Genomic DNA, 22,388 nt, shown 5'->3' with positions numbered 1-22,388 from the left:
GTTTCACTTTCTAAAAAGGACAAAAGCAAACAAAAAAAAAATTCTTTGAGGCAGCATGGAGGGACCTGGAGAGTATTATGCTAAGTGAAATAAGCAAAATAAGAAAGACAAGTATCATATGATCTCATTCATATGTGGAATCCAATGAATAAAATTAACTGATGAACAAAATAGATCCAGAGACAAGAAGAATGGAACAGACTGTTGAATCTCAGAGGGAAGGCGGGGTGGGGGTGGGGGGGTGGCTGGGTGGGTGGGAAGAGATTAACCAAAGAACTTGTATGCATATATACATAAACCATGGACACAGACAATAGTGTGGGGAAGTGGGTGGGTGCAGGCTACAAAGGGACAATAGGGGAAAAAGGGGACATCTGTAATTCTTTCAACAGTGAAGATTTTAAAAAAGAGAAAAAAAGGAGAAAATATATTTAAATAAAAGTTGATCTTAATTAAATTTTCTTTTATTCACTCTTTAAAAGTTTTTTTAAAAAGAATTTCTTATTTTTTAATTACAGTTGACATACAATATTATAGTAGTTTCAGGTCTACAACATAGTGATTAGACATTTATATAACCTTTGAAGTGATCACCCTGATAAGGCTAGTACACATCTGACAACATACATGGTTATTACAATAATATTGACTATATTCCCTATGCTGTACTCTACATCCTGTGACTGTATTTATAGCCAGAAATTTGTACATCTTAATCACTTTTCCTTTTTTACCCATCCCTTCATCTCCCCTCCCATCTGGCAACCATCAAAATGTTCTCTATATCTGTGAGTTTGTTTCTATTTTGTTTGTTTGTTTTGTTTTTTAGATTCCCATATAAATGAAATCATATGGTGTTTGTCTTGCTCTGACTTATTTCACTTAGAATAATATCCTGTAGGTCCATCATGTTGTTGCAAATGTAAAGATTTCATTCTTTTTTATGGCTGAGTAATATTCCATTGAGTCTCCACTCCTACCAATCTTGATGTGGCTTCTTCTTTATATCCTTAGTTATAGGATTTAGTTCAGCTAGATTTTAGGCAGTTCCAGTGTGAACTATTATTTAACAGAAAAATATACTTCGTACTTTTATGTTTTGTGTGTGTGTGTGTGTGTGAAAATGCTATAACAGCTATTTAAAAGCAGAAATCTAAGAATTTACATTAAAAATGACACGTAAAAGATCTTACTAAAGGTCACAGAAGAATATTAAAATTATTTTATTTTTTAAAAAATATATATTTTATTGATTTTTTACAGAGAGGAAAGGAGAGGGATAGAGAGTTAGAAACATCGGTTGAGAGAAAAACATCGATCAGCTGCCTTCTGCACACCCCCTACTGGGGATGTGCCTGCAACCAAGGTACATGCCCTTGACCGGAATTGAACCCGGGACCCTTCAGTCCGCAGGCCAACGCTCTATCCACTGAGCCAAACCGGTCTGGGCAATATTAAAATTATTAATTTTCTCATGTGAGAGCCATGAATATCCCTTTTTAAAAAGTAAGTGCTATAAAATGTTATGAAAGTACGACTGAAGTGAGTTCTTACATACCCCCCAAAGTAATAAAATGAAATTTGATTATGAACAAATGTGGAAGTCCTACTGGTTTTTGTACACTTGTACAAATTAGCAGTTCTATGGGGACCTGAACTTCTCCATTAATTTGATTCGCCCACTTGTTCCTTGTGGTTCTCCTAAGGAGAACATTTGTAGTATTGTTGAAGTGTGATTAGGGCATTACTGACTCAGTAATTTGCAAGTTAAAACTGACCATTGTAGCCAGTCTTCAAAATGCAACCCGGGATTAAAACCTTAATGCCTTCACTTTAATTTGAGTGAGGATAGTGACCCAGTTATTTTAGGGAAAGAGGAAGCAGCATTTGCCTTCCAAAGATGCTTTATATTTTGGATACACAATCAATATACAAAGGTGAGATCCACCAGATTTGAATTGGTAAAATATGTAAATCCTTGCCTACTAAAGTGTCAGAGATTAATGTCTAAGTAGGAGCAGGAAGCCCCAACTGTAAAATTTTACAGGGCAAGACCATTACTCCATCCGCATAATGGGGCTTGATTTAGAGGCTCTATTTTAAGATCACACATACAGCACCAAATGCAGAAAGCCGAGCTTTGTTTAATTTGTCTGGGGCAGTGCCCTAATTTTCTACAACACTATTCACTCCTCTTTCTTAAGAATGAATAACACATCTTCTTTATGGAACTCTATGCATCTTTCATTTGGGAGCAGTAACTTTTCCAAGCTCCTCTATTCGGTTCCTCTTTTATGACCTTTTTAAAAATAATTCTACTGGATTATGATATTTTAAGTTGCACTGTCCTTATTGCCCTTGTGTGCCCATGCAAAGAACAAGCGGTATCATTTTTGATGTGATATAACACAGCATTTTCAAGTTGACAGATGAAGGAACTGAGGCCCAGAAAACACAAGGCCATGCAGTTCGAGCAGCAGGTGATAGCTCTGGCTCTTTGTTACCCTGCAGGAGAGTCATTGCAGGGTTATTCTGTGGCTATCCCTTGAGACTTGGAATTTATGCCATTTTGGCAGTAGCTCAGAGGGCTTTATCACAGACATGAATAACCTGGGGACTCTTAATACTTCCTTCAGATTATGATGTGGTACTTTATCATTAAGGCTCAGCCTGTTCAAAGTGCATCTCTTCTACACAGGAAGTTCCTCAAGACGGCACTAGAAGTGACTCTCTTCTCAAAGGGTTGGCCAACCACCCTGCCCAGAAGTTCTGAGACCATCTTCCTGTCCCTATCATGGGACCCCATGTCTAATTGGTTCAGTCACTCAGCACACAGAGGGACTGAAAGTTCCAGACTGGCATTCATATGGCCCCCTTGGTTACTTGGCTGGGGAGTCAGATGAAAGAAATAAACAAGCATTTTAAAAACCCTGAATTGGGGATAGGAAGATAATAGAGTTCAAATTCCAACTTCAACAAAATCAGTTGTGAAACCTCAGTTACCTCCCTCTTCTAAGCCTTGGCACCTCCAGCCGGGCAGGTGTGTGCCATGCATTTGCTCACCAGTTCACTCCACACACCCTTACTGAGCACCTGCTTTCAGCCAGACACTGGGTAGGTACAACTGGATCAGCAATAAAGCGCTAGACGCTGCTTCAAAGGGTTGCTCACAGGAGGTGGAGCCTGTGAAACCAAATGACAACTGCAAATGTTTGTGACAATTTTGTTAGAAAAGCTAAGCAGTGAGGGTAAGATCATATTTAAAAGGGAAATGGAGAAAATGATTCCTTTTTTAAAAGTATTTTTTTTCATTAGTGGTTTTGTCCTTTTTGCCCACTGTGAAAGGACAGAGGTAACACTGAATTTTCATTTTGCACAGGGCCCTGCAAACTATGTATATTTACCAATCGCTGTCTATTCCCTTCTCTTGATATAGTAGTCTTATGATGATGTTATCACCACTATAACTTTACGTACTTTAGTTTATTGTCTGTTATCTTCCACTAGAGTATGAATGCCATAGGAGCATAATCTGTTTTGTTCAATGAAATATCCCATGGGCTTACAGCAGTTTACTAGTCCACATGGTATCTACTGGAACACAAACTTGCCATGCTAATCGTCAGTTTTATGTGTCAACTTGGCTAGGCTACTATGCTTAGTTATCCAATCAAACACCAATCTTGGCGTTGCTGTGAAGGCATTTTGCAGATATAATTAAAGTCCATAGTCATTTGAAGGAAGGGAGGCTTCCAAGATAAATTGGGTGGGTTTGATTCAATCAAGTGAAAGACCTTACTTAGCAGGTCAGCTGAGGTTTCCCTGAAGAAGAAATGCTACCCTTGGGCGGCAGCTTTGGTCCATGCCCGCGAGTTCAGCCCACCCTTCCTGACAGCATCCCCTAAGGATTTGACATTTGCCTACCCAGCCCCTACAATTGCATGAGCCAATTCCTTGCATAAATCTCAATATATAGCTCCTACTAGTTGTATCTCTCTGACTTAACCCTGACTGATACAGCCACCTTTTAAGATAGTACAAAGTTGCCAGGCCTGGCATGTTTTTAAATGGGAGAGAGATTTGCCCTTGTTTCCTGGTGAATATTGATTTGTATTTTTAAAACATGTACTGCGAATATTCATACTAATCTGGAAGTTTCTGTCTTTGTTCTTAATTGATCCCAGCCCAATGGAGGAAGTAGGGTTTGGGGGTTTCAAAGTGGTCTGGGAGAGAAACATGGGTCACCGAGAATGAGAGCGAAGTTGGTTTGCTGATTATGAAGAAAAAGGAGAGGGTGACTCAGATGTTGAAGTAATGAGGTGCTTCGGACACTGTCCCCTATGTGCGGTTTTAGAAGGATCCCTCTGGCTATTGTGTGGCTATACTCTGCACAGGGGCAAGGCTGGAAGTGGTGGGACCAGTTTGGAAGCTGTTAGACCAAACAAAGATGGGGGCTGGACTGGGTGTATAGAGAGTGGTGATGAAATATGCTTGGATTCTGCGCCTATTTCAGAACTAGTGCCAACAGGAGTTGCACACAGAATGGATATTTCCTTCGAGTCCTGGCCTGAGATAGCAGATAAAGTGGTTCATGGGGAAGTAGTACATTTTCCAGAGCTCCACAGCCCAGGCAGAGCAGAACGGAGGCAGAGAGCAGCAGTCTTGTGTTCTTATCATCAGTTTTTTTTCCTTTTCCATTATCTTCAAACTTTCCCCCAAACTGCTCCTCTAGCATCCCCTTTGGAGCATCTTCCCTTCTTTAGAAAATTCAGCCTGGACTACATCCCCAGGATTTCCTTTGTCTATGTCACTTTGGAAGACCCTCTCAGAGCAATGTCATGGGTAACTACCACCACCCTGCATTCTCATGATGTCTGCCCAAGGACTGGCTGGCTCCCACAGTTTCACATCAGCAATGTCCTGACAGTGTTTCCCCTCCATTTTACTAGCATCTCTTGGCCTCCTCTATTATGACTGAGAGAATGAAACAAAGATTTTGCTACTAGGTTTTATGGACAATGGCACCACGTATTGTTCCACATGATTTACCTGTAGCTGGCTTTTTTTCCCTTTCTGCTTTCCAGCACTTTCAGACCATGCTGAAGTCTAAACTGAATGTCCTAACACTGAAAAAGGAGCCTCTCCCAGCCGTCATCTTCCATGAGCCCGAGGCCATCGAGCTGTGCACCACCACGCCCCTGATGAAGAGCAGGACTCATAGCGGCTGCAAGGTATGTGGCCCGTGGCCCTCAAGACCCTCGTGTGGGGCAGAGGAAAGGACATGTAGCTTTAAGACTCTTGCTTCGCAATGGTAACAGTTTTAAAGAATGAAAGTGTTAAATAACTAACAAAGTAAGCTGATTGGGTGATGGTCGTATGAATTCATAACCTGCTTTATTTTTCTTAAGGATATAGCACTCTTCGTAATTTGAGGGGAACATTAAAGACCTAAGTTTAAGGATAGATGAAAAAAAAGTAGTGTTCTTGCCATATTGTTTATAGCCCTGGGGAACTTCACAAGAAAGCTCTTTCCATAAGGACAGTTCCTCCCTTTGTCTTTTCTGTCTGAATAATACATATTTTAACAAGCGAAAAACAAAACAAGTTTCTCAACAGTTGTACTCTATGAGTCCTGTGGGGGTAATTTTGCATTTTTGTTTTGCTTCAGCTCTCAAAATTTATACTAATATTCATGCCTGAGAATGCATTAAACACATGTTTTGTTTATGTAAACTATAATGCCAACATGGGAAAAAAAACCTGGAAATTAAGTGTGTAACTTGGATGAGTATAGAAGTCAGCGTAGAGGTAACAAAGAAAATATTTTACTCATATTTTGTCATCAGAAATTTGTTCTGAATTTTGAGGGGCAGGAGAATGCTTGTTTGCACGTGGATTTCTTTTATAACCTTGGAGATATGCTCCTTACTGCTTTCCCCGTTAGGGAAGCAAAGATCCACTGACTGTTCCTGTCAGAGTTTTCTGTCCCCTCCCCAGTTCTTGCAGCAGTGATCACATTGGAGCCTCCCACAATCTTGAGTGATGGTGATGTGCACAAAACCTCACACACGTCCATTCACTCTACCAGGACTCAGTGGGTGCTCACTGTCTGCCCGACACTGGGGGCCAAGTGCCCAGCACCCAACAGCATTTTCATGGGCTTAACTACTCCTGGGAAGAGGAGGGAGGAGGAAATACAGGTAAAGAAACATCACAGCCAGTCTGAAGGATTTGTGGAGGAATCTTTGTGGCAGAAGGAACAGGGTGTGCTGATGCTCAGAGTGGAAATGGTCTTGCGTGCTTTAGAATGGAGAGCAAGGGGCCAGGATGGCTGGGAAGATGAGAACGTTGTGGCGAGTGGTGGGGTTGGGTGGGGGTTCGAATATGAAGAGCCTCATTGTCATGGCAAGGAGTTTTTGTTTTAATTACTACCAGAAACCATCAGAGGAATTTAGGCAGGCGAGTAATATGAATCCATTTAAAAAAGTGATTTTATTTTTCAGTTAGTTTCCATTCCATGTTATTTTGCATTAGTTTCAGGTGTACAGCATAGTGGTTAGATAATCATATATTTTACAATGTGTTCCCCCCCAATATTCCAGTACTCACCTGACACCATACATAGTTGTTACAATCCTATATAATAAAAGGGTAATAAGCAAATTGACCAAATGTAAGAATGACCGGAATGCCCTCGCCCTCGTCGGCCCCACCCCCGAGCAGGCCCTCCCCACCCCAATCAGAAGCTGGGCCGGCTGGCAAACTGCCCACGGCCCCTTACCCCAGTCGGCCCTCCCCCAATGGCCCCCATCGGGCAGGCCAGCTGGACCTCACCAGTGCACAAATTCATGCTCCAGACCTCTATTATTATTATAACTAGAGGCCCAGTGCACAAAAATTTGTGCACTCGGGGGGGGGGTCCCCCAGCCCGGCCTGTGCCCTCTCGCAGTCTGGGACCCCTCAGGAGATAACGACCTGCTGGCTTAGGCCTGCTCCCGGGTGGCAGAGGGCACGCCCAATCCCTAGGTGCAGCCCCTGGTCAGGCTCAGAGCAGGGCCCATTGGGGAGTTGGGGCGCCGCCCCCTGTCATGCACAGAGCAGGGTCGATGGGGAGGTTGTGGCGCCATCCCCTGTCACGCACAGAGCAGGGCCAATCGGGGTTGGGGCGCTGCCCCCTGTCACTCACAGAGCAGGACCAATTAGGGGGTTGGGCACCGCCCCCTGTCACTCACAGAGCAGGGCCAATCAGGGGGTTGGTGCTCCACCATTGTCACACTCAGGGCAGGGCCGATCAGGGGGTTGGGGCACCGCACCCTGTCACACACAGAGCTGCAGGGCGATCAGGGGATTGGGGAGCTCCCCCCTGTCACACACAGAGCCCAAGGGCGATCAGGGGGTTTGGGCACTGCCCCCTGTCACGCTGATCCTGGTGCTGGGAGGCATATTACCCTTTTACTATATAGAATAGAGGCCTGGTGCACGGGTGGGGGCCGGCTGGTTTGCCCTGAAGGGTGTCCTGGATCAGGGTGGGGGTCCCCACTAGGGTGCCTGGCCAGCCTGGCTGATGGGCTGAGGGCTGTTTTCCGGCTGGCGGGTGACTGAAGCTCCCAAACGCTCCTTTTTGTCTTTTTCTTTTTTCTATTCTGGGCCAGCTTTAGCTCTGAGGCCTCGCTGCTGAAAGCAGGGTTCTGGCCTTTACCTTCTATATTTGATACAATGTTGCGGTCCGGCTGGCTGAAGCTTGGCTGACTGAAAGCCGGTTTCTGGGGTTTTGTTTAGCTTCTATATTTGTTACATAGTTGCTTAGAGTTGCAGCTGAGAGGCCGGCAAGTCAGGCGGGGAACGTTGGAGTCCGCCATCACTGGAGCAAGCAAGCCTCCCTGTTCGCTTCAGTGCATGGCTGCCGGCCGCCATCTTGGCTGACAGTTAATTTGCATAAGGATATGCTGATTAGCCAATGGGAAGGGTAGTGGTCGTACGCTAATTACCATGTTTCTCTTTTATTAGTGTAGATATTATGCTGTACTTTACATCCTCGTGACTATTTTGTAACTACTAATCTATGGTTCTCAATCCTTTCACCTGTTTCACCCAGCCCCCCTCCCTCTGACATCCGTCAGTCTATTCTCTGAATCTGTGTCTGTTTTAATTTTGTTTGTTCATTTATTTTGTTCTTTAGATTCCACATATACACTTACATGAAATCATATGGTATTTGTCTTTCTCTGACTAAACTATTTCACTGAACATAATACCCTCTAGGTCAGTGATGGCGAACCTTTTGAGCTCAGCGTGTCAGCATTTTGAAAAACCCTAACTTAACTCTGGTGCCGTGTCACATATAGAAATTTTTTGATATTTGCAACCATAGTAAAACAAAGATTTATATTTTTGATATTTTTAAATATATTTAAATGCCATTTAACAAAGAAAAATCAACCAAAAAAATGAGTTCGCGTGTCACCTCTGACACGCATGTCATAGGTTAGCCATTACTGCTCTAGGTCCATCCAGTACTCTCACAAATGGTAAGATTTCATTCTTCTTATGGCCAACTAATATTCCTACCATTTTCTTGTCGTGCATTGTTGGTGGGAATGCAGATTAGTGCAGCCACTATGGAAAACAGTATGGAGGGTCCTCAAAAAAAGTTAAAAATGGAACTTAGGACCCAGTGATTCCACTTCTGGGTGAAAGAGTGACTTCAGATGGTAACTGTGCTAAGGTGAACTTCCAGCTTCCCCAGAGCAGTTGCCAGAGACTCCCTTTCAGCTGGAGAGAGTGGATCCCCAGGACTGGCCGCAGGTGACGTTGGATCCAGTGCTGTTGGTGACTTGATGATATAAAGGAATTGTAACAATACTCACTAAAGTTAAAAGTAATGAGATTGGGTTTTACATCCTTTAGAGATTTCCTTAAGTCACTTTATATCCTGTTCTAGTTGGGGAAAATAGTCCCTCAAAAGCACGATGAAGTCAGTAGGGATGAGTGTAAGGAGAAGAGTTTAGTTTGATAAGGTCTAGGTTATATTTAAATGGGAGGGGAAAATACAGTTACAGAGTAAGGAGATTTAACAATCCAATCCAGATAGGAAAGAGGTGTGTGTGTGTGTGTGTGTGTGTGCGCGCGTGTGTGTGTGTCACACACGCACACACACAAACAAATATACACACTCTCTAAAAGAGAGAAATTTGGCAGGAGAATAAAAGCCATCATTTTTCTGAAAAGGAGTATAGGGTTTAAGCTTCATGGTGTCATTTTATTTTCTGTTACTGCCTCAGGTCGTGCTCATTTATTTCACCTCTAAAAGGATGTTGAAAACAATAGATCAGAAGACAGGCCACAGGGAGTGAGGGTTGCCCTGGTGTAGTTGTGGGGCTGGTAGAGAAAGGGAAATCACGATGATTTTGGCTGGACACAAAAAAACTCTGCCTTCAAGGTGAAAAACACATCCTCATGGGCTAGAAAAAAAAATGACAAGTTCTCCATCCCTAGAAACCCTGAGGAGGGGCGTCTAGGCGTAGAGAATTGTAAACCTGAATCAGAGATCTGGGCCAACACCTCTTGAATTGCTTTTCAGCTTTATGATTTTATTTGAAGGCAGTAAACCTCCAATGTATCATTGTCCAAATTGTGTACTATAATACGCTTCCTACATTTAAATGGACTGTAAACCTATTGGAGCTACAGCTTTTAACTCTCAAGGACAGTGTTGCATTTGTGTTCAGAGTCATATTCTTTTGTTAAAAAACAAAACACACAAAAAAGGCTAGATTTTGAACCGTGATATTTCTGTTTGCATCCCCAGACCTCCCCCAGTTTTCTGACCATCCCTTGGAACAAAGTGCAGTGTTTCCTCTCTGGTTCTTGCGAATAACTTAGCTCACGAAATGCCAGCTGCACAAGGACCTCTCTCTCGGGCTCACGCCTGCCAGGAATAATGAGCTTGGTGCAGCCCGGGCCCAGCTGCAGGGCCAGTGTACAGGGCCGGCACCTTCCATCCTCATGCAGGGCTAGGTCTCTCTTTCTGCCCAAGGTCCCTCAAGCCCTGCTTGCATACCTTTAGGTTTGGGGAAGGGAGAGAGGCAGGAAGAAGCAAAGGAAAGGGGAGTTGAAAATGGGTTATGGTGAGCCCTGGCCAGGTCCGGGCTCCTCTCTGCTTACCCACCTCCCCTGATCTGTATTCTCCGTGGGTCCTGATGGCATTGCCTGGCCAGGCCATTCATGTTGTGGGCAGCTGGGGCTTTGTGTGTTTTCTCTATTGCTGCCACTCTTTTTTTCCCCTTGCGGTGGAGTTCTTTAACTGCACAGCCCACTGCATCCCATTAAGACACTCCCACCAGAACCCTTGCAAGAGCCCTTTGCAGTATCAGAGATGTTGAGTCTGATTTTGCAGCAACAATGGCTTGTCATTCCTGCCTTCTCCTGCCCAGCACAATGCAATCCTAGGTAGCTTCAGCTTCTTAGAAAATACTTATTTAATTAATAGTCATTGAAAACCTACTGTGTACATGGGATTGTGGAGAAAGGAATCCAAGTAGGTGTGGTGGGTCATGCAACTTACAGCCAAGTAGGAGCAATAAGGTGAGTGTGCCGCCCCAAACTGCCAGGGATTCTGACTCCCGTGTGTATCAGAAACCCCTGGGGCAGATTTGTGGACCTTCTTTACAGAGATTTTGATGAGGCACTCCACTTAGTGATGGGAACAGAGCTTGCACTTAAAAGCCGACCATGAATTTACATGAAGTGATGCCTGGACCCTGCTGTGAACTTGGGGACTTGAAGCACAGGATGGTGGGTGATAAGGGCAATGTACTAGTAAGTGTAAATGTGTACACATCCTTAGGTGGGAGCTGGGACAGGGAATGGTATGTGGGGGCTAGCTGGCACTTGTAGAGTTAGAATGGGTTTGCTACACAGCTGCTCAGGGGGCTGATGTTGAAGCAAGGGCCTTAGGGCCTGATCTTACCTAGGATGATGCTCTGGTTCCCAAACCTCACCTCCTCTTGAGTGAGGCACATGACTTGGCATCCTGAGAAGCCCTGTCTTAGGCCCTGCTGTCCTCTTCCCATTTGCAAGGGCAGAAACCTTAAAATAGTCTAATTTCCAAGAAGAACTTCATGATTGTTAAAGCATACCAATTTTTATATTACTCCTTTTGAGATTCTTTGCAATCAGGAGTGACAGTAGTAGTCCCTTAGCTCTCAGAGAGGATGTGGTTGGTTTACAGTTTCATGGGACGAGAAGAGAAGTTTCTGAGCTGAAGGCTTGCCAGGCAACCCTCAGATGCTACCATTTCATGCATGTGCTAAACAGCCAGCTTAGAAGTGAATTCCAGAAATCTCACTTATAATAAGAGCTCCTGATTTGAATGCAAATATGTTGAGAATTAGCATCTCTTGTATCTATTGCCTATACTTATATCTTTGTGTTTATTTGGTCAGGAATGTATTTAATTAGAAATACAGTTATGTTTTCTAATTTTAGCCAAAGCCTCAGTTTTTTACCCATTAACAGAAGGAAGAAACATTAATTATATCATGTTGTCATGCTTTTCAAATGCATTTTTGCAGCCCTATCTTGCTGTAGGTCCTTTGGGCATTGCATGAATCAATTATGCCAATTGTACATACTTTTTTCCTGCAAAATAAGTTTCTGATTTTGATGTCAAGACAGAATACATGTTATATATTTATATAATATATAAAGGACCCTGGCCTTTATTGGTTATTTTCCTCTAAATTCAGAGTGGATGGTACTTCTCATTTATTTTCTCTTCATTCTGTCTCAGACTTCTTTGTAAACATCAAAGCACATGACCTCTGCTTGTCTCACAAATTTAGGAAGGTAAAAGTTGAGATGAGCTAATGTCTGTTAAGAGATAAGCTTTTATTTTCTGCAATTTTTGTTCTTTGTCCATTTATAAATTTGCTGACATTCTTTCTCCTACTTCTTTCCCTCTTCTGTCATTAATTTTCTTTTTTTTATGTCTTTCTTTGCCCACAAGAGCCCCCTTTTCTGGCTTTTCATTCCAGCCCATCGTTCAAGGTGAGGACAGAGAAAGAGAAGCATGATTTCAGAAGCGGTATTGAGTTCATGCTTACAAACTTTGTGATGTCTGTGGGCGCACGAGTGGGCAACAACCCAAGGGCACCTTTGCTGTGTGAACTTGGAGATGTCTGGAATGGGCTGTGAAAAGAGGAAGGAGTGAGACAGGCACACACACACACACACACACACACACACACACACTTCCATATAAAGAAGTTGGAACCCACCTCTCATGTTTAAGTTCTTCCTCCCCACCAGGCACTGTCCTCAGCCCATCCTTCTCTCTTCTAGTCACCAAGCTAGTCAAGCAGAGAAAAAGAATATTACTCCAGGGACAGATGAAGCCCCAGCATTAAGGTTTTAGAATTGGTCTTAGTATTTATGTTCGAGACACAAGGCTACTGATGCTACTGCAGGGAAGGGTATTTTATTTGTGCTTATAATGTACACTTCTTGGCCATGAGTCCTCCGTTAAGGCTTTGAATTCTATGCTTTCGTCTTCCCATTGAGAGCCATGGTGGCTTAGGCTACAGCAACGTTCTTTATCCTTTGTGAGCTCACTTTCGTTATTTGATGACTAAAAATCTTTAAATTACTGGGAGTGTCTTTATTTCATCTGACAAAAGCATTGAGAATGTAGATTATTATTCTGCCTGAATGCTTGTTGAGTAAGAGTGCCAACTTCTTTAAAGGGCCACTCTTTCCCCTGGTTGATGGGTAGTGGAGCTGTTTTTCCCATTGAGGAATTATCTGGGGATCCCTGACACCTTCAAACTGTGTATTTCTTAGTGCCCCACACAGCGTGAAGGCTGCAGCTGAAAATGATCATTTTCCTCTGGGGAACCAGATTTGGCATTGAAGCCTAACTTTGGACTACTGTCAAAGACAGTCTTCCTGTATTTCCAAATTTGTGTTGTCACTGCCTACTTTAGTCTACTTCTCCCTTTAAAAACCTAGGAGAGAAGCAAAGATTTATTAGTGAAAAATTGGAAAACAATCTAAATGTCTAAAAGAGATCTAATATTTTTGCTCCATAACACTATGGAAAACATGTGGTCATTAAAAAATTCTGCTGTAGAAATTATACCAATGTGGAAAATGTTCATAATGTATTAAATGAATAAAAAGCAGGTTGAAAAAATGTTATTAGAATCCTATTTTTTTAAATAAAGTATTACTAAAATATATGCAAACATTCGTAAGAGAAGGCTCACACTAAAATCTGAACAGAAGTGATGTATAATAGTGGGATTATGGGTAAAACTTTTGGTTTTCTTATTTTTTGCATTTCCTAAATTGTCATCAATGAACAAACACTATTTTTGTAATTGCTTTTTAAAAGTAATTATTAAAGAAAAATATTTCCTTTGGATAGAAGTTTGCCTGGAAAGATATCTGTAAGAAACTCTATTCTAAATGGAACATTTCAGAAAACATTTTGTTTGGCTGGAGTACATGTTCAAGAAGTAAAAATTGTGGTCTTTGTATGTCTAAAAATTTCTTAATTCTACCCTCATTTTTTTTGAAAGTTTGGCCTGGTATAGAAAGATAGACTGGGAGTAATTTCAACTTAAAGTCATAAAGGCACTGCCCATTGACTTCTGTGTCTTGTGAATTTTCCCCTGAATCTATCCAGCTGGAACAGGGTAGATCTTTTCAGTTTGGGGACTCATATTTCTTGGTGTTTTAGGAAAACTTAAGTAAAATTCCCACATTCTCCCCAATTTTGAAACCATTTGAGAAATAAGAAATGTGAATCAGAGAGATCAGATAAAAATAATCAGTTTTATAAAACTTTATAAAATTGGCTTAGATGTGTGAACTTACTGGGTTTTATAAAGTTTCAAATCTTTGTTAATGTTTTATCTTCTATTAATTTTGATCTTTTGTGCTTATGACTTAAAAATGACTGTTACGGCCCCTTCCCGGTGTGGTTCAGTTGGAGTGTCATCCCATACACTGAAAGATGGCAGGTTCGACTCCTTGTCAGGGCACATACCCAGGAAGGGAGCCAATCAATGTTTCCCTCTGGCATTGATGTTTCTCTCTCTCTCCCTTCTCTCTAAAATTAATGAAAAACATGTCCTTGGGTGTGGATTAAAAAAAATGGCCATTATGATCAGTTAAGTGGGGTTTGGAGAAGAGATAATATTTAAGGTCAACTTGCCATCTTTATCCAGAAATCCTCTCTGAATTGTTTGACCCTCTGTAAATTGCTAATTTTAGCTGTTTGAACTTTCCTTGTTTTAAATCTTTATCCAAGATGGAAACAGTGATCCTTAACTTACACTCAAGTATAGAGAGATATTTATAGGATACTCTGAACTTTTCACAAGAGTAGAGCTGTATAAGTAAAACACTGTTGTTATTCAGATATAGCTCCCCTTAGTCTAAATGGAAAGGTCAATGAACTATAGACAAAATGGTAGCAAATGAGGAATGGATGTTAAAGTGGCAATAAATAACCCAGATCATAAAAAGGTCAAAAACATTTTTCTTAAATATGAATAGCTATTCTTATTACATCTCTGAGAATTTTAACTCCTGACTGACTACCCAGCAAGAAATTATACAAAACAACTCTGACAACAGGTGCAGATGTGTGCCTTGGTGTGCTGACTGTTCATTTCTTTATTTTTATTGAAAATACTATACATTCATTTCTTGGCAAGAAAAATATGTCTGGGCTTCTGTGCGAAGAGTTCTCTAAATAAGACATTAGTCAGATTGGCGTGTGTGAGTCACTAGCCGTCTTCACCAGCCAAATCCAGGAATCATAAAATAATTTACTCAGGAAATAATGGGGACAAATGGATTTTATTATCCTGGGAAACAAGAAAGCTACCTTGTAGCTAAAGATCCTACTGAAATTATTCCCCTCACCCCACATTGAAAGATTAATCTGTTCTCTTTAAATCTTGTTTTTGTGACACTTATGAATAGTGCTAGAACTCTCCTCTGTCATCATCTAGCTAGGCCTATTGCTGTTTGTTAGGGCCCAGAGGTGCTGTCCATTACTGTAAAGGCATTTTACTGTTAGTCTGCTCACGGGATGGTATAAGACAGGTGTTTACTTTTCTCATCAGAGAACTAACTCTCCAGTTTGTTCAGAGCCCACCAGGCTTCTGTATAAAAATCCCTTCTCTCTGTTTTGTCTTCCTCATTCTCCTTCCAGAGGTTGCCTGAAGTCCTTTCCCTCTTTGGCTCTGCCTTGAACCCCATCCAATAAGCGTCTTGGCCTCTCAGGGCAGGGGAAGCGGCAGAGGGCTTTAGGCCCTCCATGTTAAATTATATGACTAACAAATCTCTCTCCTGATGGTACAATGGAGTCCTTCCTGTAGCAAAAACCTGGTTTGCGCAACAGAATCTTGATTTCATTTCTTCTTCTTAACAAGGTTCACCTCTCAGAAAAGAGGAAAGAGCAGGGAGGGTGATAACTCATCCTACCATTTATACACTAGAGTTCTTCTGAGAAAAAGAGCCAAAGAAGGGAATTTGGAGACCCATTACAACAAAGAAAAAATTAGTTGATTCCTTCATGGTCACTAAAATCCTCTAGTGACATCATATGTCTTTTATTTTTAAAGTACACATTCTTTTAAACAAAATAAACATGCCTGATAACTATAAATTTATTAATATAAAATTTAAATCTATGTACTGGACACTGACATATATACATATTTTAAATATATAAACTGGAAATGTTAGAAGAATGAGCTTCATATTAGCAGTAATGTAAGCAAGGCTCTTTAATAAAAAGTGGATTTAAAACAAAATTTCAAGTGGCTTTGATAATTTCAGTATTGTTTATTGATCCTCTCAGATCCAATTGGATCGTTAATTTTCACCCCAAAATGAGGTAGAAAGGATCATATGCCAGGAGAAGATGTACTGGCTCCACCATTCCTTGTTGTCTATTTGTGTGACAATCTTTTTATTATCTTAGATCTGTCATTTATTTGCAAGAATCTCAGCTGGGTTTTGTTGAAACCAGATTGCATAACCCATAAATCCATGCAGATGGGCAAACATGAACTGTCATGCTCTGAGCAATCACGTGAACCAGGTGCCCCTGTCAACTTCTTTTTCACCATAGAACTCCCACCCTTAGGAGACTTCTAGTTCTGCATGTGACACTGATCACTGGACATATGGTCTGGCTGAAGGTGCCAGTTTCTGTCTGTATATTAAGCATAAATAATACTGACTTTATTTATTTGAACATAAAGGTAATCGTAAATTAAAAAAATCTAATGCATTCTATCCTTAACCTGGGGGATTCTCTTGCATACCTCCTGGTGTGTACATAGTGTACTTTGGAGACGAAGGACCTAGAGAACCGTGCTAAAGACATTGAGGCTGCTTCTTGGCTTTGCAGAAAAGCATGCCAGGGTCATTCATTGATGTGTGCTGTTGTTTCAAGAGGAGAAAGTGATGGGCTGGTGTCAGATGTTTAGATCTAGACCACATTTCTCTCTTGGATTTCAGGAGGTAGGAGAGAAAACCTAGACCCATTAGGCAGAGTGATATTCTTAACAAATGGATGGAAAATCAGTGTTACCATTGAGCTTTCTTCATTTCTGGACCAAGCCTCCGGTGACACTGCTCCTTCTTACTAGATCATGGGAGAGATAAGGGAATAAATTCTGATCACTCCTGTGGATGTTAAAGGCATCAAGCTGAGATGCAGCTCACCAGCTTTGGCCAAGCACTGAGATTTATTAACAGCCAGCAGCCAGTTATTACAGCCAAGATGGTTCATTAGCCAGGGCAACCTCCACATTTGTAGATCAAGATTTTGTTATAGTCCAGGCTGATGTGGCTCAGTTGGTTGAATGTCATCCCATGCACCAAGAGGTTACCAGTTCAATTCCTGGTCAGGCACATGCCCAGATTGTGGGTTCAATCCCCAATAGGTAGTATGCAGGAGACAATTGATCAATAGAAATTTCTTTCTCATCAATGTTTTTATCTCTTTCTCCCTCTCCTTCTAAAATCAATAAAGTCATTTTAAATTTTTAAAAAACTATGTTCTTTGCAGGAAGAACAAGAGACTTTCTCAATGCTGGGATATTTAGACTTAAGTGTTTTATATTTTTTAATTTTTTTTTAGTTTTTTAAATTCTAGTTCAATAGGTCACAATACATGTTTCTAGAAGAGGAAGATGTTCAGACCAGCACTATCTGAAATATGGAAAATTCCAGTCTAGGAAAGGAGCAGAATGTTATTTTCATTGAATTTGCAGGATAAATTGATTCTTCACTTAGCTCATTAGTCCATAGTGGTTTATCTTTAGGCTTCAGCACTTGAATCATTATCTACTAGTAATGATTATGTTGTCCCTGGGAATTAGGAGGTGTTTGGGACACTATATCTTTTTTTCTTTCTTTGAAGTGTGGCTAAAGATAGACTAAGTGCCTTCCTTGATAATGATGTTGAAGCAAGATTAATAATATGTGTATTCTACCCTGGTCAAGTAGCTCAGTTGGTTAGCATGTCGGACCAATACACCAAGGTTGTGTGTTTGATCCCCAGTCAGGGCACATACAAGAATCAACCAATGAATGCATAAATAAGTGGAACAACAAATTGATGTTTCTCTCTCTCTTTGTCTCCCTTATTCACTCTCTAAAAAATTAATAAATAAAGTTAAAAAAACAACTGTGTTTTCTGAGGGAGTGTTTGGTATAGGGAAGCTGTATTCCCCTCCCCGCTTATTTTCTTGCCCTTTTCTTTTTTCTCTATTTTACTCTTTCCTTCCATCTCTTTTCTATACTTCCTCTTTCTTCCCATTTCTAGTTATTGCTCTTTATCTCTTTTTTTTCTCTACTTCCTGCTTCCTTTCCTACTCTATACCCTGGATCTCATCTGTCCAGCAAGAGCATAAAGTTCCTCTGATTGGTTAGCCTTAGCTTACCTGCCCAGCCTAAACAAATAATTTTGTAGAGGGGGGAAATGGACACTGCAGAACAATAAGAAAATGTCTACAGTAAATAACATAATAGCTTTGCTGAGGAGGAAATCCTTTTATACATTTATCCTTTGAGATTACGATGTAGAACATTAGATTTTAGTCTGTAGGGTAACTCATTTCTTCTCCAGTCTTGGTTAAAGGATCACCCAGTAGTCAAATGGGTATTTTAGTGAATGTGGAGATGATATGCAGGGAACTTTACCAGAGGCTCTTGGGACCTGTTTTGAAGAGTATGGATTTCTGTTGGGTTTTGGTGATAGACAGGTACGGTAGAAATGCTGTGTGAGAAATCCCCGAGAAATTTGCAACCAGAGGGATGAACCTGGAGGACAATATGCTAAGTGAAACCAGCCAGACACAAAAAGACAAATACTGCACGACCTCATTTACAAGTGGAATCTAACATAGTCGGAATCATTGAAACAGAGTGCAGTGGTGGTCACTAGGGCCTGGGGGTGGGAAAAATGAGGTGATATTGGTCAAGGGTACACAGTTTCATTATGCGAGGTGAGTAAGTTCTGCAGTTCAGCTGTACAGCATGGTGACTGTATCTTACAGGACTGTATTGAAACTTAAAATTGGCTACAAAGGAAGATCTTAAGTGTTCTCAGTATATATACAAAAAGAGAACCTATGTGAGGTGATGGATATGTTAATTAGTATCATTGTGGTGATCATTTCACTATATATATATATATATCTCAAAGCATCAAATTGTAGGCCTTAAATATATACAATTTTTATCTGTCAGGTATACTTTAGTAAAACTCAGTCATAGTTTGATAACATTTTTATAAGCACTGGGGTATTTTAGAAGACACTCATACACCAGTTCCTCTGGTCTTTGCACCTGCTGACGTGAACATCACCACGGTTTCCTTCCTCCCTCCCTCCGAGGGTCCAGGACAGAGGGCAGGGGCTGCTGTCTGCACTGATGTGACAATGGAGGCAATAGGCCATTTACTGTCAGTTGTCACCCAGGATTCTGAGAACTTGTTCACCTTTCTCCAGGCACATGGTTTCTTACTTCTTCTGGTCACAGGTCCAATGAATTCTGTGGAGTGAAGCGTGAGGGAGATCTGCCTCTCTTCCTTTGCCTGAGGTCTCTGCACAAAGGAAAAGCTTTGTCTGCTCCAAGCAGTGCACAGCCAATACGTTTACTTTTGCCCCAACAAAGTCTCTTCCTTGCTTTATTCTACTTTCTCAGACAGAACAATAGGAAGCCCATCCAGTGCAGCTTTCAGTGGCCTTGATGTGCATCTATTTATAAATTAGCCAAGCAAAGTGCTTCATTTATTGAACGCATAAGTCTTTGTGCTTGTTTGTGAAGCCTCAGTTACCTGCATAATTGAGGCCACTACACTGGACATAAATCCACCAATACCATCCTTTCCTGCATGGAAATATGTGCTTGTCTTTATTGTTATTTTATTTATTATTATCTTTCAACCCTAGAATATTGATTTATTTTTGAGTGTATTGAGTTCAAGCCTTTGTTCATGTCTCTGCCTTGATTCAGGGATATTATATTTAAAGCATCAATACCCAATTGGAAACATTACACTGAATTTAATGTCCTTGATTTGAAATTTAGATCTTTCATAAGAGATAAGTGTCATATTTTCTGTTAGAAATTAACTTACATATGTTTTATGGTAAAGAATGATAAAAGGAGAAATGGCAATGCTTTCTCTTCCATGCACTCAGGGCCCCTAGTTCTTTTCATTAAAATGCATACATCACATTTAAGCTACTTACCCATACAGATATGCATAATCTAATTGAACAGAAATCATTCTATTCTCTCTGCTCTTTTGTTCCTGGGACTTCCTCAAGTATTAAAGAGAGCAACTTTTCCTTTTATTTTTAAATGAAGAATCAGAAAAGGGAATTGCCTTGTGCAGTTTATTTTACTTGAAATTGATGACATATGCAAAAGTTTGTGATTAAAAGAAAAAGATCAAGACCTTAATTTATTAAAGCTCTTAAATGTAAAAAAGAAGTCCATCATCTTCTCTGCATTTGTCTTCATGACATAAGCAAACTTAGGAGTAGGAAATGGCCATTTGCCTTAAGGGAGTTGAATTTTTCTGCTGCATAGACTTTAGTTTACGGCTCATTTCTCCCAGAGAAACATGTTTACCATAAAGATCTGTGATGAGTTCTGGAACAGGACATGTGCACTGCTACCCCGTGTTTTTCATCACTGCAGTGTTCCCCATTACTGCAGAGTACGGTTTCCAGTTAAGGCAGGGCTGACAATTTTGAGGGGATATTTGTCTGATTTTTCTCAGGAGGTCGGATAGCACTAATAGTTTCCTTGGTCTTTTTATACCCTGAAGTTCAGGTTAGTCAGATGATAGATTTAAATCAAAGAGAGAAATTACCAATCCTTAATTTATTTTTTAGTGGAGGGCAAACAGTCCATTATCTGTAATTCACACAAAGAGGCAGAAGGAGCTATTTTCATATGTAGGAAACTTGTTTGGAGTCATTAAAATATGGCCAAGTACAAGAGGGAGGAATATTACATTTCTGAAATGATTCTTTTTATTTTCTAGTAAAATATTAGAGAACTTCATTGGACTAGTTATCTCTTGCTCCATAAAAATGACCCCCAAATTAGTGGCTTAATGGAACAAACATTTATATCTCACAGTTGCTGATGGTGGCTTAGCTGGCTGCTTCTGCCTCAGGGTCTTTCCTGTGGCTGCCATCAAGCCTTTGGCTGGGGCTGCATTCTTATCTGAAAGCTCAACTGAGAGAGGTTTCACTTCCAAGCTCACTAAGTTCCTTACTGCTGGTTGGACTGAGGGCTTGCTGACTGTCTGCCAGAGACCTCCTCAGTTCCTTGCTGCAAGAACCTTTCCACATGGCAGTTTGCTTCCCTGAGAACAAGCAAGGGAGAGAGCAAGAAAGAATGAAAAGGACAGAAAATAGGGTCTTTTTGTAAGTTAAACTTGGAAGTGACATCTCAGAAGCCAGTCATAACAAGGTCCAGCCCACACCCAAAGGGCGAGGATTATAGAAGGGCATGAGTACTAGGAGGTAAGGATAGTTGGGGCTATGGTAGAAACTGAGTTCCATATTTGCTGACCACTTTTTCAGACCTCATTTCACTAATGAATCAACAAACATAAATTGAGCTTGATGCTCACAATCTAATAATCCGAGTTCTGCATTTCATATGATTGCCCTTCTTTCTCCTTGAGTCATGCCCATCTTTAGCATCAGGTCTTCCTTGCTGCTCTGAGGTTACTTTTGGACTCAATGGAATGCTTTTATGCCCTGCACATCCTTCCACCCTCACTCCTATTCTAATTCAGTGTTGTTATGAATAACTGGATATCCTGGAGACTGGTCTTTCTATAGCGTGAGGTTTTTGTGTAATTATAATTATCTTTGTAGAGTACTTTTGCATCAGGTCCTACCAGGAAATATGACACCCTTTCATAAGACTGTATTTGGGTAAAAATTTCAGGCCACACAGCTGACATTCTGAAACTATGATGTACTATGGTTTTTCTGTACTCAGAGCCCCCATAATCTCCATCAGGGTTAGAAGATAGCTCCAGTATAAGTGATGATTACCTGAACCCAACAGGAACCACATTGGAGAGCACTGTCCAAATCATGATAAGTAGGTAACTAGCAAGTCAATGCTGGATGCATTGGCTAGATTGCTTTTTTTCTGTAATACAGAGAGAAAATAGTCAGTTGACCAAGGTGTTGACCCATTGTGAGCTAATGAAGTACTCATGAAATGTTAAGTTTTGTGAGGTGTGTTGTTTCATCAACCATTCCTGTCTGTTTGCCATTTGGCTATGAGTGTTATGAGAAAATATGACTTCTTCCCTATCATGAAAAGATACCTGTACTCCTGTTTCATTGCAACGTTATTCACAATAGCCATGACATACAAACAACTTAAGTTTCCATTGATAGATGAAGGGTAAAGATGTGGTATATACCTATTATCAATGCAATATTCTTCAGCCATAAAAAGAAGGAAATTTAAGTTGTTTCCTTCTTTTTATGGCTGCCATTTGTGTCAATGTGAATATACCTTGAGGATATTATGCTAAGTGAAATAAGTCAGACAGAAAAGACAGATACTGTATGATGTCACTTATATGTGGAATAAAAAAAAAGCATAGAAATAGAGCAGATTGATGGTACCAGGAGCTGGGTGTGGAAGAAACAGGGAGATGTTGGTCAGAGGGTACAAACTTTCACTTATAAAATGAATGTTTTGGAGATATAATGTACTGCATGGTGACTAGTTAATAATGTTATAGTGTAAACTTGAAATTTGCAATGAGTTTATATCTTAAATGCTCTCACCATAACAACAGCAAT

The 22,388-nt window shown here is 40.8% G+C and overlaps 1 protein-coding gene across 1 annotated transcript in view; it reads left to right on the top strand.

The window, feature by feature from the left end:
* PID1 (phosphotyrosine interaction domain containing 1) overlaps positions 1-22,388 on the top strand; it is a 198,992-nt gene that overhangs the window by 94,529 nt on the left and 82,075 nt on the right. Inside the window, exon 2 of the mRNA XM_006082614.3 lies at positions 5,085-5,231. Within this exon, the coding sequence (XP_006082676.1) occupies positions 5,085-5,231 (147 nt within the window). The remainder of the gene's footprint in view (positions 1-5,084; positions 5,232-22,388) is intronic.

The sequence above is a fragment of the Myotis lucifugus genome, unplaced genomic scaffold (assembly GCF_000147115.1).
Source record: "Myotis lucifugus unplaced genomic scaffold, Myoluc2.0 scaffold_3, whole genome shotgun sequence".
NCBI classification, from domain to species: Eukaryota; Metazoa; Chordata; class Mammalia; order Chiroptera; family Vespertilionidae; genus Myotis; species Myotis lucifugus.
This window is presented reverse-complemented; position numbering and strand designations above follow the sequence as displayed.